The sequence below is a fragment of the Triturus cristatus genome, chromosome 6 (genome assembly GCF_964204655.1).
Source record: "Triturus cristatus chromosome 6, aTriCri1.1, whole genome shotgun sequence".
Classification (NCBI taxonomy): domain Eukaryota; kingdom Metazoa; phylum Chordata; class Amphibia; order Caudata; family Salamandridae; genus Triturus; species Triturus cristatus.
Window position 1 is genome coordinate 1,482,198,205 of NC_140589.1, and position 17,489 is coordinate 1,482,215,693.

At 45.9% G+C, this 17,489-nt stretch overlaps 1 protein-coding gene across 2 annotated transcripts in view; it reads left to right on the forward strand.

Moving 5' to 3' along the window:
• The window catches only part of SPTBN1 (spectrin beta, non-erythrocytic 1), a 543,544-nt gene that overhangs the window by 204,879 nt on the left and 321,176 nt on the right, over positions 1-17,489 (forward strand). Inside the window, exon 1 of one of the 2 annotated variants that reach the window (XM_085612598.1) lies at positions 10,837-11,341. The exons of the other annotated variant lie outside the window; for it this stretch is intronic. Within the exon in view, the coding sequence (XP_085468724.1) occupies positions 11,233-11,341 (109 nt within the window). The 5' untranslated portion in view covers positions 10,837-11,232. Of the gene's footprint in view, positions 1-10,836; positions 11,342-17,489 lie in introns of those variants that run through there. 2 annotated transcript variants of the gene reach the window in all.

Sequence of the window (17,489 nt, forward strand, 5' to 3'; positions counted from 1 at the left end):
ACCTTTGTACTACTTTTGAAAAACAGAGTGGGTATTTGGGGCTTGTCTCTTGTAGCAGTATCCTATTCTCAGTCTGCTAAAGGTGTTTGAGCTACAGCTTCATTGAACAAAGTCTTATTCTTTCTGTCCATTTCTCAGCTTTTTGGGGGAAATGACAATTTCTACCTGGAAAAGTAAAAAAATACACTGCCATCCTGCTAGTCCTTTTTGTCTGTTCTCTGCTGTCTAGATTTATTCTCCCTATGGTACAGTGGATGTCCCTTCATTACCCCATTAAAGATTCAATATTTTTTTAGTAACCTCAGGTGAATTAAACTCTTGAGTTTCTTCTTGTGGTTTTTGGTGTCTTAGCAATGTGACTCTCCTGTTGTCCACATGTTTAATTAGAATTGTCGTCATTGTGATGGGCACGCTTTATCCTAAACACTTTCCCATAAAGGGCCACAGCAGCATAATGGTATCATTCGGTAGATCATTACTAAGCGGTATGTCTTTCATGTACCTAGTTTCCTTCTTCCAGGTTTCGATCTAACTAGTTTTGTTTTCTTTTGCATTTTAAATTTGTTTTAGATTCTAGATTGTTTAAGGAACTTAGTCCTGGGTATTTGTGTTGAATAGCACTCGGTACAACACATGCGTTTTCTACGCATGTCATTACAACGCAAGTCGTCACAACGACTTGCTGTAGGGGGGCGCTGCTATTTGGAATAGTATAATCTACTATTCCAACTCCAGTGTGTGCAAATCCAACAAATCCAACACCTTCTGCCCCCTACAGCAAGTTGGTGTAATGGCATGCGATGTAACAACGTGTCGTAACGACTTGCGTTGTAAAGACATGCGATGTATCGAATGCGTTGTAAACAATGTTTCCCAAGTAAAATAGACCATATCCAGTTTGTGGGCAAAGTTTGGCCAATAACAGGGGAGCTTCTGCATCCCACAGATGAAGGCAACCTGAACAATTACGAGACAGAAAATATCCAGCAGGTAACCTTGAAGCCCATTGCCTCCAGCCGCTCACTTCTCACTCAGGGCTTATCTTGGACCAACTGCATACCTACCTATCCAGAGACTAGATTTGGTGAAACTTCTCATTACCACCACTGGAGCTAGGTAGGTTGTGGTAGAGAAAGGCTCTGTTTAAATGCTTATAGTCTTATAAGAGTGTCACCCTTACTAGCGTAGATTACCGAATCTATGCACGGTAATGCAAGTAAGGAAAAAGAAGCTCACCAGCGCCATTCTTGGCTAGCAAAGACAGCCAGAATTGAGATGCCGTGGGCCCCTCACACTTTTCGGCCACACAGCACTAATGATTGGTACACAGTTATGTACCTGATCAACCATACAGTTTTAGTCATTGCCTTTGCCGAGCAAACCCCATCATTATTTTGAAATTTAAAATATTATTATCCTGGGCAAGCAAGAAAATTCACTTTGAGGAGAGGAGAGGCTCGGGATAATTATTGAAAACACTCAGAGTGCTAGCTTGCACGCCTCAGTGCTTTGGCTCAAACAGCATTCTCAGGACATGCCAAAAGGGTACCCATCCATCCATCCCTGAGCATCGGTTGCAAGGTACGAGATCGTAAGATCCACCAGGAGAGTGAGAAATTGGTTCAGAGTAAAAAAAACAAAATAAATTGAACCTAGGAAATTGATGACGAATGCCAGTAAAACAGGCCAGTTCTCAAACTGGCAATAATACAGCAAACAGTTCTTTGGAGGATGTAATGGGCTCAAGTCTACCTTCAGAAACTCAAACAGGGCGATGCCGACAATCGCTGGAGGAAATTTGTGATGAAAACATTTTGGGATTGAGTGTTTAGAATAGTCTGCATACAGTACAATTCCAAATCTACAGCCTGGAAGTGAAAGTGTTCCCTTTAAAGGCATTAACCATCATAGTATTGATAAGTAGCAGAACAGAACGTGTCCTAACCGGACACCCAAGATGCTACTTGCATGTTTATGATGGGAAAAGGAATAGCAGCATAGATTCCTTCTCATGGATTCAGAAACCTTCCCAACTGGCTGCTATGGAAAATGTACACTTCAAATACAAATTAACAGAAATGTTACTTATGTTGGAGGATTGGATAGGAGTCTTCCCCTTGAAGGGATGTTTTCCATTCAGACTCAAGTGCCTTCAACTCCATGGGCGCGGTTACTGACACACAGAAATCCCTTCTCAGTGGCTTGTGCTCTGTTGAAGATGCGCACTGCTTCTGCGATGGAAGAGCTCGGTGAGGTATACTCCACACATAGGAACTGAACAAATGGGATACTTGCCCATGTATGTGGCAGCCTCCATAATCAGGTTTCAAGTTAAAGTAATAGTCTCGACCTTCACTACCTAAGGGGAGACATTCGCCTGTCCAACACTCGGCACCAGCACCTAAGCAGAACAAGGCTCAAGCATCTATTCCAGTGAGCGCAAGCCGGTTCCTGCCGTCCTGTAGCAAGACCATCACCCATGTTGCTTCCCTACGCTTCTCCGTTGTGTCCCCCTACCACTGCCTCCTCTGAAGTTCCTTTACAGCAAATAGATTTCCCCAAGATAAGGTCCCACCAACCTTGAACGCAGATGCTGTTCTTCAATGCCAGCATCACATACCAGGGAAAAAACCCAGTACTACCATTGGGAGAGCTGGGTTAGATGGCGGATCCACATGCAAGCATGAGCCTGGCACATTAAATAGCTTCATTGTTGCTGACGCTTGCCTGGGCAATTGCCTGGGTATGGGCAATTTACTATGATCAGCAAAGTTTGGGGGTTTGGGAGCCTAGTTCATGTGCATTCTGTACCATACAGGGCCTTTCAAAAAGTACCTATTTGTATTGTATGATTAGCATTCATTTATGATATGAAACATGAGAGCAGACATCAAACAAAAACAAAATTACAAATTTTGAGAAGCGACTACATCGGCAAGGTTAATACAGATTTGTGGGTTTAATCGTGCTGCTAAAGTGAACTGGGAGAAGGCAGTTAATCAAAGGCATTGCCCTCAGCAGGAAGCTATTGATTGTATTTTCGTATTGCCTTGGATCTGATCTCTTATATGGTGTTTCCTGTGCTTGATTTGCTCAGGCCTATTGATATGGGTACCAGTCTCTTTTGGTGATCTGCTAAGGGGAATGTGCATACACAGAACATCACTTAATAATGGCAACAACCTCCGGTTCCCAAGGAAATCCAACACCTTCCCTACTGTTGCACACACTGGAGTTGGAATAGTAAATTAGACTATTTCAAACTCCAGAGCGCCCCCCCCCCCCCCCCCCACAGCAAGTCGTTGTAATTACCTGTGTTGTAATGGCATGCAATGTAACAACGCGTCATTGTAACAACTTGTGTTGTAATGGCATGCTTAGAAAACGTATGCGTTGTTACAAGTGCTATTCTTTTACTTAATATTATCCTCAATCCTGATGCGATGGACAAGTACCACAATGATGAATGCATAGCGCAGTGATTTTTAAAATCCTTTGTTGTACTCTTGGGGGATTAGTTAATGAACTACTGTTTTTTTTTTATATTGTCTCCAAATGTAATGCTAGTTGTGAAGTCAAATGAACATGCATGTGCAGAGTTTTGTTATGCCACTAGTGCAATTGTACATTGTATGTGGATTGTGACCCAGCTGTTTTCAAAATCGTAATCTGTTTCTGTGGAGACCCACATATGGTGTAGGGAAGGTGGCCTTTGAAGGACTGCTATTTATTTTTTGGAGCGGAACACTGTGAGAAAGTGACTCTGTATATACTGTTCCCAAATAGGTACAGGGCGTACAGAGTCCACAGTCCCCAGAGGTTTGGCAGAGGCTAAAGTTAGCTATATCCTTACTCTCTAAAGTGGTAGCTTGGTCGAGCAGTAAGGCAGTATCAGAGGACAGTGTAAAGCATTTGATGCACACACTCAGCCAGCAAATGGTCTCACACACTCAATAACTGAACTCTAGGCTAATGATTTATATATAAAAAATATATGCTTGTATCAGTCCCTGGTAACTCACTGCTCCCCGTCGTTGCAGCATCTCCGTGAGGTTTGGGAGGGGGATGTGGGTCAGCTGGAGGAGGAGGACTGGACGGAGGCTCTGGCCCCGCCGCGCGGGGCGGCTGTCGCTGTGAGCCTTCGGCTCATCCAGTTTAAGTATCTGCACAGAGTCTATTTCACTAGAGTTAGGTTGTATAAGGCGGGCCTGGTGGCCTCTCCGCATTGCCTCCGTTGCCTGAATGCAGAGGGGACGCTGCTACACACGATATGGGACTGCCCTGTGTTAACTAGGTTCTGGCGGGGGGTCTTGACCTGTCTGTCAGAGGTGCTGGGTTGGGATCTCCCACGGTCCCCCAAACTGGTGCTCTTGCATGTGATGGAGGATATAGGGGGCAATGTCTATAAGCACCATCTGATGTTCCTGGGTTTTACTCTAGCCAAGCGAGATATAGCGAGGGCGTGGAAGGTGACAGCCGCACCTTCACTATCTGTCTGGAAGACCGGTCTCGATTTTTGTATGGGACTGGAGGCCCCCATCTATGTGGCACGGGGCTGCCCCCGTAAACATTATAAAATATGGAAGCGCTGGGCGGACTACAGGGGACTGGACTTAGAGCCCATATTGGAGGAATAGTTGGGTGGGTGGTGGACCATCTCCCTCTAGCTTTAAAGAGGCATGGCACACTGGCGTACCAGGCACAGCCGGGTCTGGGGGGTATGGGTCATGGACGGAACAGAATAGTAGTTGTGCATAGATCTGCTGCTTTGACTGGATGGACAGTGCGATGGGTAGGGGAGTGGGGTGGGGGGTGGTGTTATGTTTTTTTAAGGGAGGGGACTGCTTTGGTTCTGCATGTCTTTTTTGTAGTCTGTATACGATACTTCATGAGAAAAATGTCAAAACTGGTATGTTGTCTTTTGATATGGTTGAAGTCTCTGGGTCACAGAGCTTCGCTGGATGTGTCTTTGACGAATAAAATTTGTTTTACAAAAAATATATATATATGCTTGTTTTATTTTAAAACCAACAATAGGTATTAAAATATACTTTCTCAGAATGAGATGCTTTATATAAATACTTTTGCAATATGCAATTGACTTTTGTAGAACGTTACAAGGGGTTGCAATAGGCATCACAATTCTAAACACAATAATGCAGTGAGTTCAATAGAAGTTTCAAGTTATTTGCCACAGATTACTTTTAGGATTACTTTTGGAATTACAGGACTGGATCCTAAATTCAGTCCTGGGTCAGTACTTGGAATCAAGTGATAAAAGTCAACTTAATTACTGTGATGATTTTTAGACAATATTTTGCTATTTTCAAAGTTGACACTGAAAATATTTCATAGAAAACAGTCAATGATTCCCTATGGCAGAAAATTTAAGTTGCAGGTATAGTATGTTCTCGTTACTTTTGTAATCCAGTACTGGGTGCCTAGACTCAGTACTGGGACCTTTAGACAAAACAGGTAAGTAATTACGTTTTCAGATATTTTACGAGTTTTAAAGAATATTTAAAGATTGCAGAAATTGACACTTCGAAGAAATTTCACAGAAAAACAGTCAATGATTTCCTATGGGAGAAAATTGGGTTACTGGTAAGTACAGTTGTAAGTATTTTTCAGAGTCCGTGCTGGGCACCAAGATCCAGCCCTGGGAGCTCACCTAAGAGCAGGTGAGTATTTTCGTTTTCGCTACTCGGCTGATTTTTGGTGAATATTTTAAGTTTTGAAAAGTCCACACTTAGAAGAAATTTCAGGAAAAAGCCAGTCAATGTTACCCTATGGAGAAAATTGAGTTATCGGTTTAAAGGTAAGTACTCGACTGGCAGAGTTAAGGTTCTGGGCATAGTCTCCCAGGGTCAGGTAGGTACAGTTGGTTTACCCTCAGCGGCACAAGGGCGGCCGGGTGCAGAGAGAGTTAGGCCCAATGTTATCCTATGAGAGGTAGGGGGGCCTTGGTTGTTGGCTGCTGTCTAGCAGGCCACGCGGCTGTGGGAGCTGGGCTCCTGGTCACTTACTCAGGGCAAGTGGGGAAGTAGATAGGTGTAGAGGTTGCACTGCCAGGGCCACTCGGGCGGCTGGGTGCAGGGTGCTTTTGAGCCTTCGGGCGCTCAATTGATTTCAATGGGAAATCTCCGGTTTAGAAAAAGACTGCAAGCTCGGGGACGAAGATTCTTCAGGTGCCACCACCACTTCGAGAGGTAAGTTGGGTAGTTGGAGGATAGGTAGGTACCCTGGGATTGGGCACAGGGAGCCGCGGGGCGCCGGGTGCATGGGTGCCTTTTGGTGTCGGGAAATCTGACCCTCTGTTGATCGCGGTTGGGGGGGGGCACCTGGTTCTGAGGCTGCAGGCTTCTTCAGGAGTGTCGAGGGAGGTCCTTGGGTGCCGGACTCGGGGTCACAGTCTCTGTGGGGTCGTCCTCGTGGTCTTTGTTCACTCCGGCACAGGCCAGGCTTGGCGGGTGCAGAGTGTGCTGGGTTCGCGGTTCCGGGCTGCTGCCAGGGATTAGAAATAGGTTTTGAGTAGAGCCTCTACTCATGGGAGTCCCAGGGGGCTTAGAGTCAAAAGGTAGTCAGGTCCTCTGGGGTTTGTGAGGGTGCTGGCCACAAGAGTTGCCGGGTTGGAGCAGGAGCAGGTTCGAGGGTCGACAGGCTGGTAGGGCTGGGGCCAAAGCAGTTGGTGTCTTCCTTTTTTCAGCAGCTGCAGGGCAGGTCTTCTTTCTTCTAGCTCTTCTTCGGATTTTGGAATCTGGGGAAGGAAGGTTCAGGGTGCCCCTAAATACTAGATTTAGGGGTGTTACAAGTAGGAGAAGGGCAGGGACCAATGGGTCCCTGTCCTGGGGTGGGAACACCCCCTATCCTGCCTCTGTCCTGTGGGAGGGGGGCAGTAGCCTAGTCCTGATTGGGCAGGGCTTCCCATTTTCAAGATGGTGAGAGCCCGGAGATGTGCTTCACCTCGCCTCCCCCACCTGAAGGGAGGGGTTGGCAGGCTGGCACATCCCCTGTCCTTATTTGGGGTGCCAGGCCAAGCTTCCCACCAGAGTCGGGGGTTGCAGTGGCCTGGGGAAGCTCACAGAGGCGACATGCCTTTGAAGCTTCCCCCTGACCATCCTGGGGGAGGAGATTTAGCACCTCGCCCAGGATGTGCATTGTTGCAGACCCAGGAGAGCAGGGGCTCTCCTACCCAGGGGTCCAGCAACATGCCTACTGTGTGGCAGCCTAGGCAGCCTCAGCACAGACGTGGATTGTAGGTTAGGTTTCAGGGGGCATCTCTAAGATGCCCTCTGGGGTGCTTGGTACATTAATTACCACACTGGCATCAGTGTGGGTTTAATGTGCTGAGAATTTTGATACCAAACTTCAGTCTTCAGTGTTGCCATTATGGTGCTGTGGAATTCGTGTTTGACGAGCTCGCAGCACCATATACTCTTAATGGCAGCACTGCACTTATAGGGCCCAGGAATGGACCTGGGTACTGTAGGGGCACAGGGCTCCTGCTCCTGTGCCCACACCATTGGCCTAGGGCACCCAGCTAGAGGGGTGGCTGATGTATGCCATGGCAGTGTAGATGGTGGGTATGGCACACAGGCATGTGTGCCATGTCTACTCTTTGTTTTGTCTTGTACCCAGACACTCAGCCTGCAAGGGCAGTGTGTGTGTGTGTGTAAGGGTACAGGGCCTATAAGGGTGGCACAGTGAGTGCTGCAGCCCTTAGAGGCCTTCCCTGGTCACAAGGCCCTGGGTACCTGGGGTACCATTTACCAGGGGATGACATGTGGCCAGGGTTTGCCAATTTGGGTTTTGTGTTTTAGGGACGGAACATTGGCCTTGGGCACCTGATTGGCAGGAGTCCAGGGCACACTCAGTCAAAGTACATTAAGCAATTCAGCAAAAGTGGGGACATACCATGCAAGAATGATGGCACTTTCTCACACACACAGGCAATGGATTCACTAATTGTATCATAATTAAATGTAATACATGGGCAGGATTGGGATTGCGTTTTGCTGACCATGTGAAAATGCCTACAAATACTAGATATCACAGGGTGTTAGACAGAAATGCTCAAATCCGTCTGAGGTGCTGATGAGTTATCTGAGCACATCTTACTTCATGACTGGCTGAACTGTCCCTACTGGGAAATGCCAGGGCTGGTTCCACAATTGATCCCTGTCTGTAATGAAGGCAAATCTTTTGAAGCTCTTGGGCCAATATCTAAAACGCCATTCCAGCACACACCCTGCATCAGAACATCCTGTGATTCTGGTCAATCACCTAATCTCCCCCTTGGCTAAAAAGAAATTATTATATAATGACTGTAACCCTATGTAATGTACCCATTTGTACCTGGAGGTGAGGGAGGAGTGGGATCCTGGCATGTTAATTTCTGGGCTGAAGGCCAGGACCGCCCACCAGGGATGCAGGTGGTGTCATCTGTGTGGTCCAGGTATAAATGAGCTCAAGATGGGCCTGAGTGCTGTGCAGCTCATCCTGAAATCAGTAATTGTGTACTTGGCTGTAAATATTGTTTTTTAAATTATCCAGATGGATCTGCTAGATAGAAGTGTGCCATTTGCTGTGGCCTGTCAATATGATAATGCCTTAAGAATTGTAATTTTTGTTTGATAATGCTTGATTACAAATATTTGTTTTAATGTTATGTTTTCTGTTTATCAACATGACCTGTGTGTACCCAAATGAAGAGAGCTTGAGATCATGTTATTCATTTTGTTGATTTGGAGGTGGCGGGTGTGTCCATAACTGGGAGCCTCCTGGGCCTATAAACTCCTACACTTTATTGTAGAAGTGAAGTTCATCTCTTTAATGGAAACCCCATCCTTAAAGACCTAGCTCTTTCTGTCTGAGGCCTGTATGAGAGAGAGAACTCGGCCGCCTACGCTCATCCTCCCTAATGTATTGTTTTTCTTGTACACTACCAGTTGTTTCCTGCTGTTCTATACAGCACCTTGTTACTTCCCAGCTAGGGTTGGCATACGTAAACGCATGACATACGAACACACACTACCTTAAAGACCAATGGAGTGGATTTTGGCCTTAGTAAAAACAAGTGGTTTGCATGATTAAAACATTTCTGTTCATCTATTGCTCGCTCTCCACAAATCCTACAGTCAGTTCAGTTGACATTGTGCTCTGTACAACTCTCACAAACAAATATTTATCTGAACAAAATTAGCCTCAGGTGCAATGCAGGACAAACATCCCTAAAACCGGTTCTGGTTGGAGGTGGTTTGGATGCTGCGTGGGCAGAAGAGACTGAACGAGTGCGGGAACCTCAGGAGAGGAATGTTTTCCATGTGGCATGCTTCCTGACAATGTCTGGCACAGGTGAAAACAAGAAAGACGTGTGCAGCAGGAAGCTATGTTGATGTTGGCATTCATGGTCTCGAGTTCCCTGAGATTGGCTATAACTGCATGGAAAGTCATTCGCGGACTACCAAAAGGGCTGCTATGCCAGACTTACAGCCGATAAAGCTCTATATAAATTCCAAACACTGATACAATGAATAAACACTGTTCTGGTACAGTCAACTTGCCTCCCCTCATGAGACTTAAAGGCCCACACCAAGGCTAAGGAAAATTAAACTACGTGTCCCAGTATGCTTCTCTGCAGGCTGAAAAACAGGACTGGCTGAAAGCCACTGTCACGCTCTGAAGAAAATGGACAGCTGTACATGCCTCTCTCCAGAGAAAGATTGATTCGGCCGCTTGTGCAGACCAAAATGCTTGTGTTCAACTCCAGAACTTAGAGTGGGCTTCAGGTGAGCCCATTGCTGATTATTGGTGGCCTTGTTTATCAATCTCATTTCCTTGCTTCTTATTCAATTGCTTTCATTCCTTTTGTTGTGCTTGACATTCCCCTGGAGCATATGTTTTTATTACAGTGTTTCTGACTGGATGAGTTGTATCCTTCCATTGCTTACAATCAGGGAACTACTTTAACTTCCTCTTTTTTACACTATTGAAGTGCATGTTATTTCTTTTCTCCTCCTTGTGTGCTTGTTTTAAATGTGTGTCCCTCTCTTTCTGCTGTGCCTTTTACTTCTTCTGCACTCCATTGTTGCACCCCGACTCTTCCTCGTGCTTTTAATCTTTTATTCTTAGCACTCCATAGGAGCACCTATTTCTTTGCTTTCCCCATCCGTTAACCTACATATTCACACTCCTTCTTGCCTCTGCTCATCCTTTGCTCTCTAGTCTCAGGTTGTTTTTTTATTTGTTTCTATTTTTTTTTTTTGTAAACTTGGGAAGCTGTACTGCCACCGGATAACTCACTTCTTATATTTTTGTTTCGGAGTGAAGGTTTTGTTTCTATAATCTACTGCTTGAAAATGAGTATTTTGAAAATAATTTCCATAAAGATTAAGTAATCTGCATAGGATTTGTGGCTCTAGTATAGGCTTCTGAAATGAAGCGGGACCCATTTTCCAATGATCTCTCCTCAAACCCAACCCCATCTGAAAGGTACCTGAAGCGAACGCGTTCTCGTTCTCCTTTGACGGTAATCTGAGACTTTTCCCGTTACATGAGGCTCTTAACAAAAGGTTGTAATTCCACCACTTTTGTCCAGGGGCGTACTATTTTACAGTGTGCACACTGGTGCGTGTAAGGGGCTCAGTAAGCGAGCAGTACTTCCTCATCACAGTACTTTGTGAGAGACCGACCTCGTGAAATATATGCCTGCAGCCGTCTGACTTGGATTCCTGTTTCTTTTTGCCACCTCTTCCCCCCCTGCTCGTACTTCAACTTGGTACGTTCTGGGTTCCCTCTACAATGCCTTATGCTAATCGAGTGACATCAGCACTAAATACACCGTGAGTGGCTACTGATTGAATTACACCCCGGCAGGAAGGGCTGGGGAGGTGTGCGCGCGGGGAGCTCTGAGGAGAGAGCACGAGTGCAAGGCAGGCACACCTCTCAGCAGCATGCTCTTAGAAGCTTTTTCTTAAATATACATATATGTACATATTATTTATTTATTTTTGTATTGCTGCACCCCTCCCCCGGCCCGGACTGTGAAGAGCATGCTGCTGCAGCACTGATTAATTTGCACAAAGCTCGCCTCCCCGTGTCGCATTTTGAACCGCGAGCTGTGTATGCAGAAGGCTGAAGAGTCTCCCCGGGGAAGGGCCAAGGAAGCCGGTGGCCGCGCGCGCCGTGAGCAGCTTGTGTTTGTGCATGCCACCTTCGCGACATCTGTTTTAAATGGAATTACAGCGGGCGACCAGCATGCCGGGGCCCATGTCCCCAGCGTACACCGCCCAGGTACCCTACAACTACAACCAGCTCGAGGGGCGCTTCAAGCAGCTGCAAGGTGAGTTGCACGCCCGCCGCTTTGTTGTCGGCGTTGCTATGGCACAGGGAGAGGGTGCCTGGGCTGCCTTATTTCTTTGCATGTGCATTCTGTAGATTGGAATTAATTTAGTGGTTATTTTATGACCGCAGTTCTGTTGCAGGCATGTACAATATTGTGGATAAATGCGTTGTGGGTGAGCGCGTTTGTAGATGGATAATGCGCATATACTTGTGTTGTGTGTGCAAATATATAATGCTGTACTTGGAGTATACATATGTTATGGAATGCATACAGAGCGAGCGCATACCACTGTCTGCCCATGTGATGCCCCACTGCCCAGAGCTGGACCACCATAGTCTAAGGCGTGCACAACAATGGCATTGGTCTGTCAGATGGGTGCGGTTGAGGGAGTTGTCGTCTTTTATTCACAATCCAGTGTTTGGTTGTGTTTGATTTTACAGTGGGGAAGTTTATGTGATGGGCTACATTAGCGCCTTTGGGCGTGCCCCTTCATCAGATGTGTGTCTGTCTGTGAAGTGTGACAGGGTGGTGTTTTTTTGGGGCATTTTAGTGCAAACTGTCCACAAAAAACAAATACAATGTTTGTTGTCCATGCCAGCAAGGCGAAGTGGATGCATTTTATAGACATTTAAACAGATTTCAAGATCCAGAAAAGTATGGTTTACCAGGCCATCTACAACGTGCATCTTCTGTGGCAATTTCCATGCAGCTGTGTCTGCCCCATCTTCAAATGACAGTGCATTTGCGCAACCGAGCGGGAAGGGCCTTGTGCAATGTTGTTTGTATTTCGCGGTTATTGTAATTTCTAGTCTCTGTGCGTGTTTATCATTTTTGTTGCATGCACCATCACCACAAATGTGATTCCACCCCGAGAGCAGAGCAAAGAACATTGGCAAGTGTGTACCGTGTCTGTGTATTTTTTACGCACTTCCTACTTTTCCCGTCCAATAAAAGCACGCTGGACCTTTCAGTAAATACCGTGTATATTGAACGGTGTTACACCACACTGTTTGTCTGTGTGAACCTGGTCCTTCGCTAATTGTGTGAAGGCAATATCTTCAAAGGGTCACAACGAGTGAACAACATCTACTTTTTACATCTGTTGTCTCTTTGGCTTACATTGATTGACCACAGATTTAATCGCCTTGGAATTTTAAATGAATAGTCGATGAGTCGACCACATTGCCTCCCCCTTCGCCTTTGGCAGCGCGCAGACGGACCTGAACAAGGCCGGTTTTGTTTGGAAAAATGTTACTTCCCCGGGAATTCAGTGTGGTGCTGTTTACATCGGATGAAAGCTAGGGTCCAGCCAGGCGGAACGCATTCGCGGAGTTAGTTCCTCTGCAGCGCTTGTGTTCAGCAGACATGTGGGTTTTGTTTTATATATGTATATTTCCTTGAAGCTACATATGTGCCTGTTTGTAGAAATGCATCACAGGGTGGGGGCTCGGATCGGCTGTCAGCAGTTGACTTGGTCGGGGGGGGGGGGGTGTTCAGGGGGGGTAATGAAAAGCAGAGGGGCGTTGCGGGGAGCAGGCGCGCAGTCACCCGTTCATAACAAAAGGCTCCTGTGCTCCCTGCAGGGGAGCCAGGCTGTTTGGGAACGAGCGCTGACAGAGATGGTGTACGGGGTGGGGCGAGGCGACAGGAAATGTTTTCTCTTTAGTCCTTCGCCCCCTGCGGCTATGGTAATCTGCATATTAACATATAGGACTTGTTACCTCACTAATGCATTTCTTTAACCGCCTTCCCAAAGGCTCCCTGGAAAACACGGTCAAGGTGTCTCTTGGTGTGTTGGGGGTGGCGAGGGGGCGGGGTGCAGGCCCTCAAGTTAAGATGGGCTAATCTGGATGTCGACATCTTGTGGTTTCTGTGGTCTGAACCTCCGTGTCCTGCCGTGAACTTTCACTGCCCGTTTGACACCAGTGGTCATTACATTTTGTAGCCTTTTCTGCTCTCCCTTCTGGCTGTGCTTGGGAGAGTCCACAGAGGCGATTGTGTTTCACTTTTTAGCACACTACATAGTTCTGGCGGTAGTTGCTCTCTCCAACGTGCCCAGGCCACGCCTGGGCATATCTTAAACTCCCCCCATTGTTTTATTATCTCAATTGACCCCCAGCACACACAACAAACACGTGCCCTTACGCTTGAAAACATTTTTGTTGAAGATAGATGTATTTGGAATAATTTTTGTTCAGTATAATAATGATTTAAATCCAATAATACAAGTTAAACATATTTTTATTTATTTAAAACGTTTTATATAGCGCTAGCTTGACCCGTAGCTATCAGAGCGCTTTACATACACACAGTAAAGACCGAAGAAAATTGCATTACACAGTAGGAAGGCGGTATGGAAGCAAAATAGAGCTAAAAATACAAGATGAAAAATAGGTAAACACTGCAGGGGAGGGAGAGAAAAGAAACGAAGGTGGCTAACACAGTCCGGTCACCAACTATACTTGGATACATACCTAAACAGACTAGGTAAAAAACTCAACTGAGAAGCAGGCTTCCAGTGAAGAGTAGTTTTGGAGAGTGATCCATTGTTCCGTCTGGTCTGATCCTTCCGCAGTGCTCCCTGCTTTCATGCAGTAAATGTGAATCGCTGTAAAGGGCTGCGAGGGCTTGCACCGGCTTTTGCAGCTCTAGGGTGGGAGTGGGCAGGGTTGACACACGGTGTTGCCAGTGCGCAGATTGCGCCCTACGTCCACACACATAGTCCGTCATACATCGAGGTCAAGCATCAGATGGAGGATTGTGCCTCGTCACACTTCATGTTCTGTCTTGAGACCCAATGTGTATAGTTGGTACCCGTCTACCAGCCATGTTCCACTCCATTAGAGGCCCTTCTGAATGATGCCTTGTATTTGACGGCAGGCGAGAATTGGCAGTCCCAGAGAGTTCCAGATTCCTTGCTGGACCATAAGGACGCCAGCCTTCAGTAGGCTACAGAACTCACCTCACCCACCAAGATCTTATCCAGGATTTGTTGAGGGTAGCACCTTTTCCAGTTGTGATGACAGATGCTTAGTTGTTCAAGGCAAACGCAGCAAATAGTATGCATGATTTGTATTGGCTGAGCCTAGCAAAATGGCAGCGGAGCGCTGTAAAGGGTCAAAGGCAAGTATACATCATTGCTAGATATGGGCCAGGCGCCACAACCTGTTGGGTATCGATCCAGCTCGCTGCTCTACAGCTGTGACTAATGTGCGTGAGTGGGAGGCCTTTTTGCTCTCAGTACTGATTTGATTCCGCCACATCTCTTGAATGGTTGAAGCGGTGGACATGATTAGACAGAAAAACAAAAACACAAGGAAGGTCACACTGAAACCTAGCCCCATGTCAGACTCCCATTTATTCCTCTGAAAAACACTTTTATTGTGCGTGACTGACTCCTGACAATGGTTGCTTTTCCTTAGTTGTCGGTGTGCAGTTTTTTGTTGTTAAAAGCCTTCAGTATAATTACTTTGTGAGGCATGGTAGGAGGAACAATTCTGACTGTGCAATAAGAAAGTATGGTCAGAAGATGGATTCTTGCACACTCCAGCATACATTGTACAATGCATTCAACATGTTTGCTTTTGTGTTTTTTGTGCAAAGTATTTGGAATGAACCAAAATACTTAAAGCACAAGAACTGGGACGTTTACTTTTGGGTAGAAAATCAAATTCTTGGAATGCTCAAGATTGCATGTTTTTTCTTGACCCCCAGTGTCAATTTCTCTTTCGCGGCGTCTAGGACGCTTATTACTACCATATGCTCGGCATATTAAGTAATAATAATAAAAAGCTTTGCAACTCTTGCTATTGAAACTCTCACAGGAACTGCTAATTAAAAACCGTTGCAGTGTCTTGGATGAAGGAACAGCAGGAAAAGGATACTGCACCTTTGTACTCGGGACTCTCACTTTTGGAACATCTGGATGGTGTTATTAAACCCAGCGCGATTTCTGCTTTAGAAAACATTGACAATGGGCTAGCGGGTCTTTGTGGCAAATGGTGAGGGATATCAATCTGTGCCCTGCCAAGAAACCTCGCTTTGGGCCTCAAATGAGGCTTTTAGGGAGAGACGGAAGCGATGAAAGAGCGAGAATGTAGGGCAAACGTTCATGACTTCATTGGCAATGGGACGCCTCGTATAACAGTGTTGTTAGTTCATCACCTCCCCATGATAACCATTTCTCTTGGACTATCAACAAGAGCAGGGATCTTTTTGGTCTCTTTATCCCCTGTTGTATAGAGAGCGCATATGAGCAAGGAGCTGCCTAAAATAAAAAGCCTTCCTTAAGATATTGGCAATAAGCGATTGGGTGCTATAAACCACTTCTTTTGCCCTATTAGTTAAGGCTGTGACCTTCATGAATAAACATTTACCTCAGAGGGTACCTAGTTAAATGTCCTATTGGAGCAGAGCCTGTTTTAGCCATCGGCTCACAGGGGTTCAAGTGGCATCACTGTAGAAGTTTACATGGACGCATAGAATGTGACCGCAGAAGACCAGCCAGCCCATTAGGCCTTCCCTACCTTTGCACCTGAAGACCATCAATACTTTCCAACCTAACTTCAATGGTACCTTATTTGCCCTTTTAGTGCTTTTAGGTAAAATGTTCCACACACGTCGTAAGTCATTGCCCATTGTGATAGACACCTCCTTCCTGTATGTCAGGGTGAGCTGACAGGTTTATGACTGGACTGCTATCTAGACTTGATTGGCTAACCTAGCATCCCCACTTGCCTTCCAGTACTCGCTGTCAACGTTCAAGGCCACTACATTTTTGGAAAGCTTTAGGTGAAAGGAAGTGACCCAGCAGCAGTCTTCTTCCCCTGCCTCCATACTTACGCTGTTTTACCTCTGTACAGCCAGTGGTGTTTAGGTGGCAGAGCTTGTCCTATGGGGTATGAAAATTAACTTGCTGTGTTTCTTCTGCTCTTGATTACTTTGTCTTTGAGGTACTAGCCTTCTAGCAACGCACAGTTTCCATTCTTTGATTATTTTGCAGTTGAGCCCACTCAAGTTCCTGATGGCACCGGTTGTTCCATTATTCGAAGTTTTCAGTGGATGCCTAAGCCAGAAGTGCTCTCTATTGTCTGAAAGTTAGACCTAATGGAAGGCTAGGCTAGGTTAATGGTCTTCTGTCTTGCTTTATGGGAATGCATCATTACATGGCCTTCGACATGCTAGAACTCTACAAGGTTAGAAATAAGTAGCAGTGAAGTGTCTTTTCACCACTGATGGAACTTTCTCCAAACAAGTCCCGCATGGAACAATTACTTATCTGTTTTGTGGACACTATAGTTAAGAAATGCTTTGCATCTATGTACATCATTTTCTGTGACGAGGTGTAGAAAGTCAACATTTTTTTTACCTGCAATTTTTGCAAGTTAGAACATGGTGTGTAAATTCACCAGGGCTTTGCCCACCTCCTTCCCCTAACTTCCTTTTACGCCTGGGCGGGGCTGGCAAGGTGGGCTTCGGTTCCCTCTTTGGCTCCTCCCTCAACTCGTTGAGCACACGTTTGTTCAATAGAGTATCATTGAGCCGTGCATAGATGCATGTTTTTACTCCACTCAGTGGTACTTATTTTGCCAACATCAGAAGCATGAGGGGGCTGAGTGAACAAACCTGTTACCATAGGGTGATATCCAAGCAGTGAATGCATTAATGCACTGAGCCACTAGGCCCAGTGTTGGTGTCTTCCATCGCCTGTGGTGCCAACCCTCCAGGGTGACCTTGTTTCTTTTGCTGACTGGGACCAACAGCTTTCTACGCATTATTCATATCTATCATTGCAGACTAGTTATGGGAACCACAGTTATCTTTTCCATGACAAATGTAGCTATAGCTTGTCTAAGGAGAGGACAAACCGATATCTCAGTCTGGCCTACAGTGCATTGGTTACCTGTACCAGCCACATAATCTTTAAGGTCTTCTGTTGAATTTACAACTGTATCTCTAAAAAGATGCCATCTAACTTCCTAGTCAGATCAGCTGACGAGAACCTTTTAGATATTTGCCCCAAACTGTTGAACTCTTGCCTGCAGCCTGATACACAGTCTTTGGTAACAGTGGACAGTATCAAGAGGTAGTTATTTGTGGTGTGCACTATGATCTGTCCTCCTGTAGCCCTCCATGTCTAATAGCA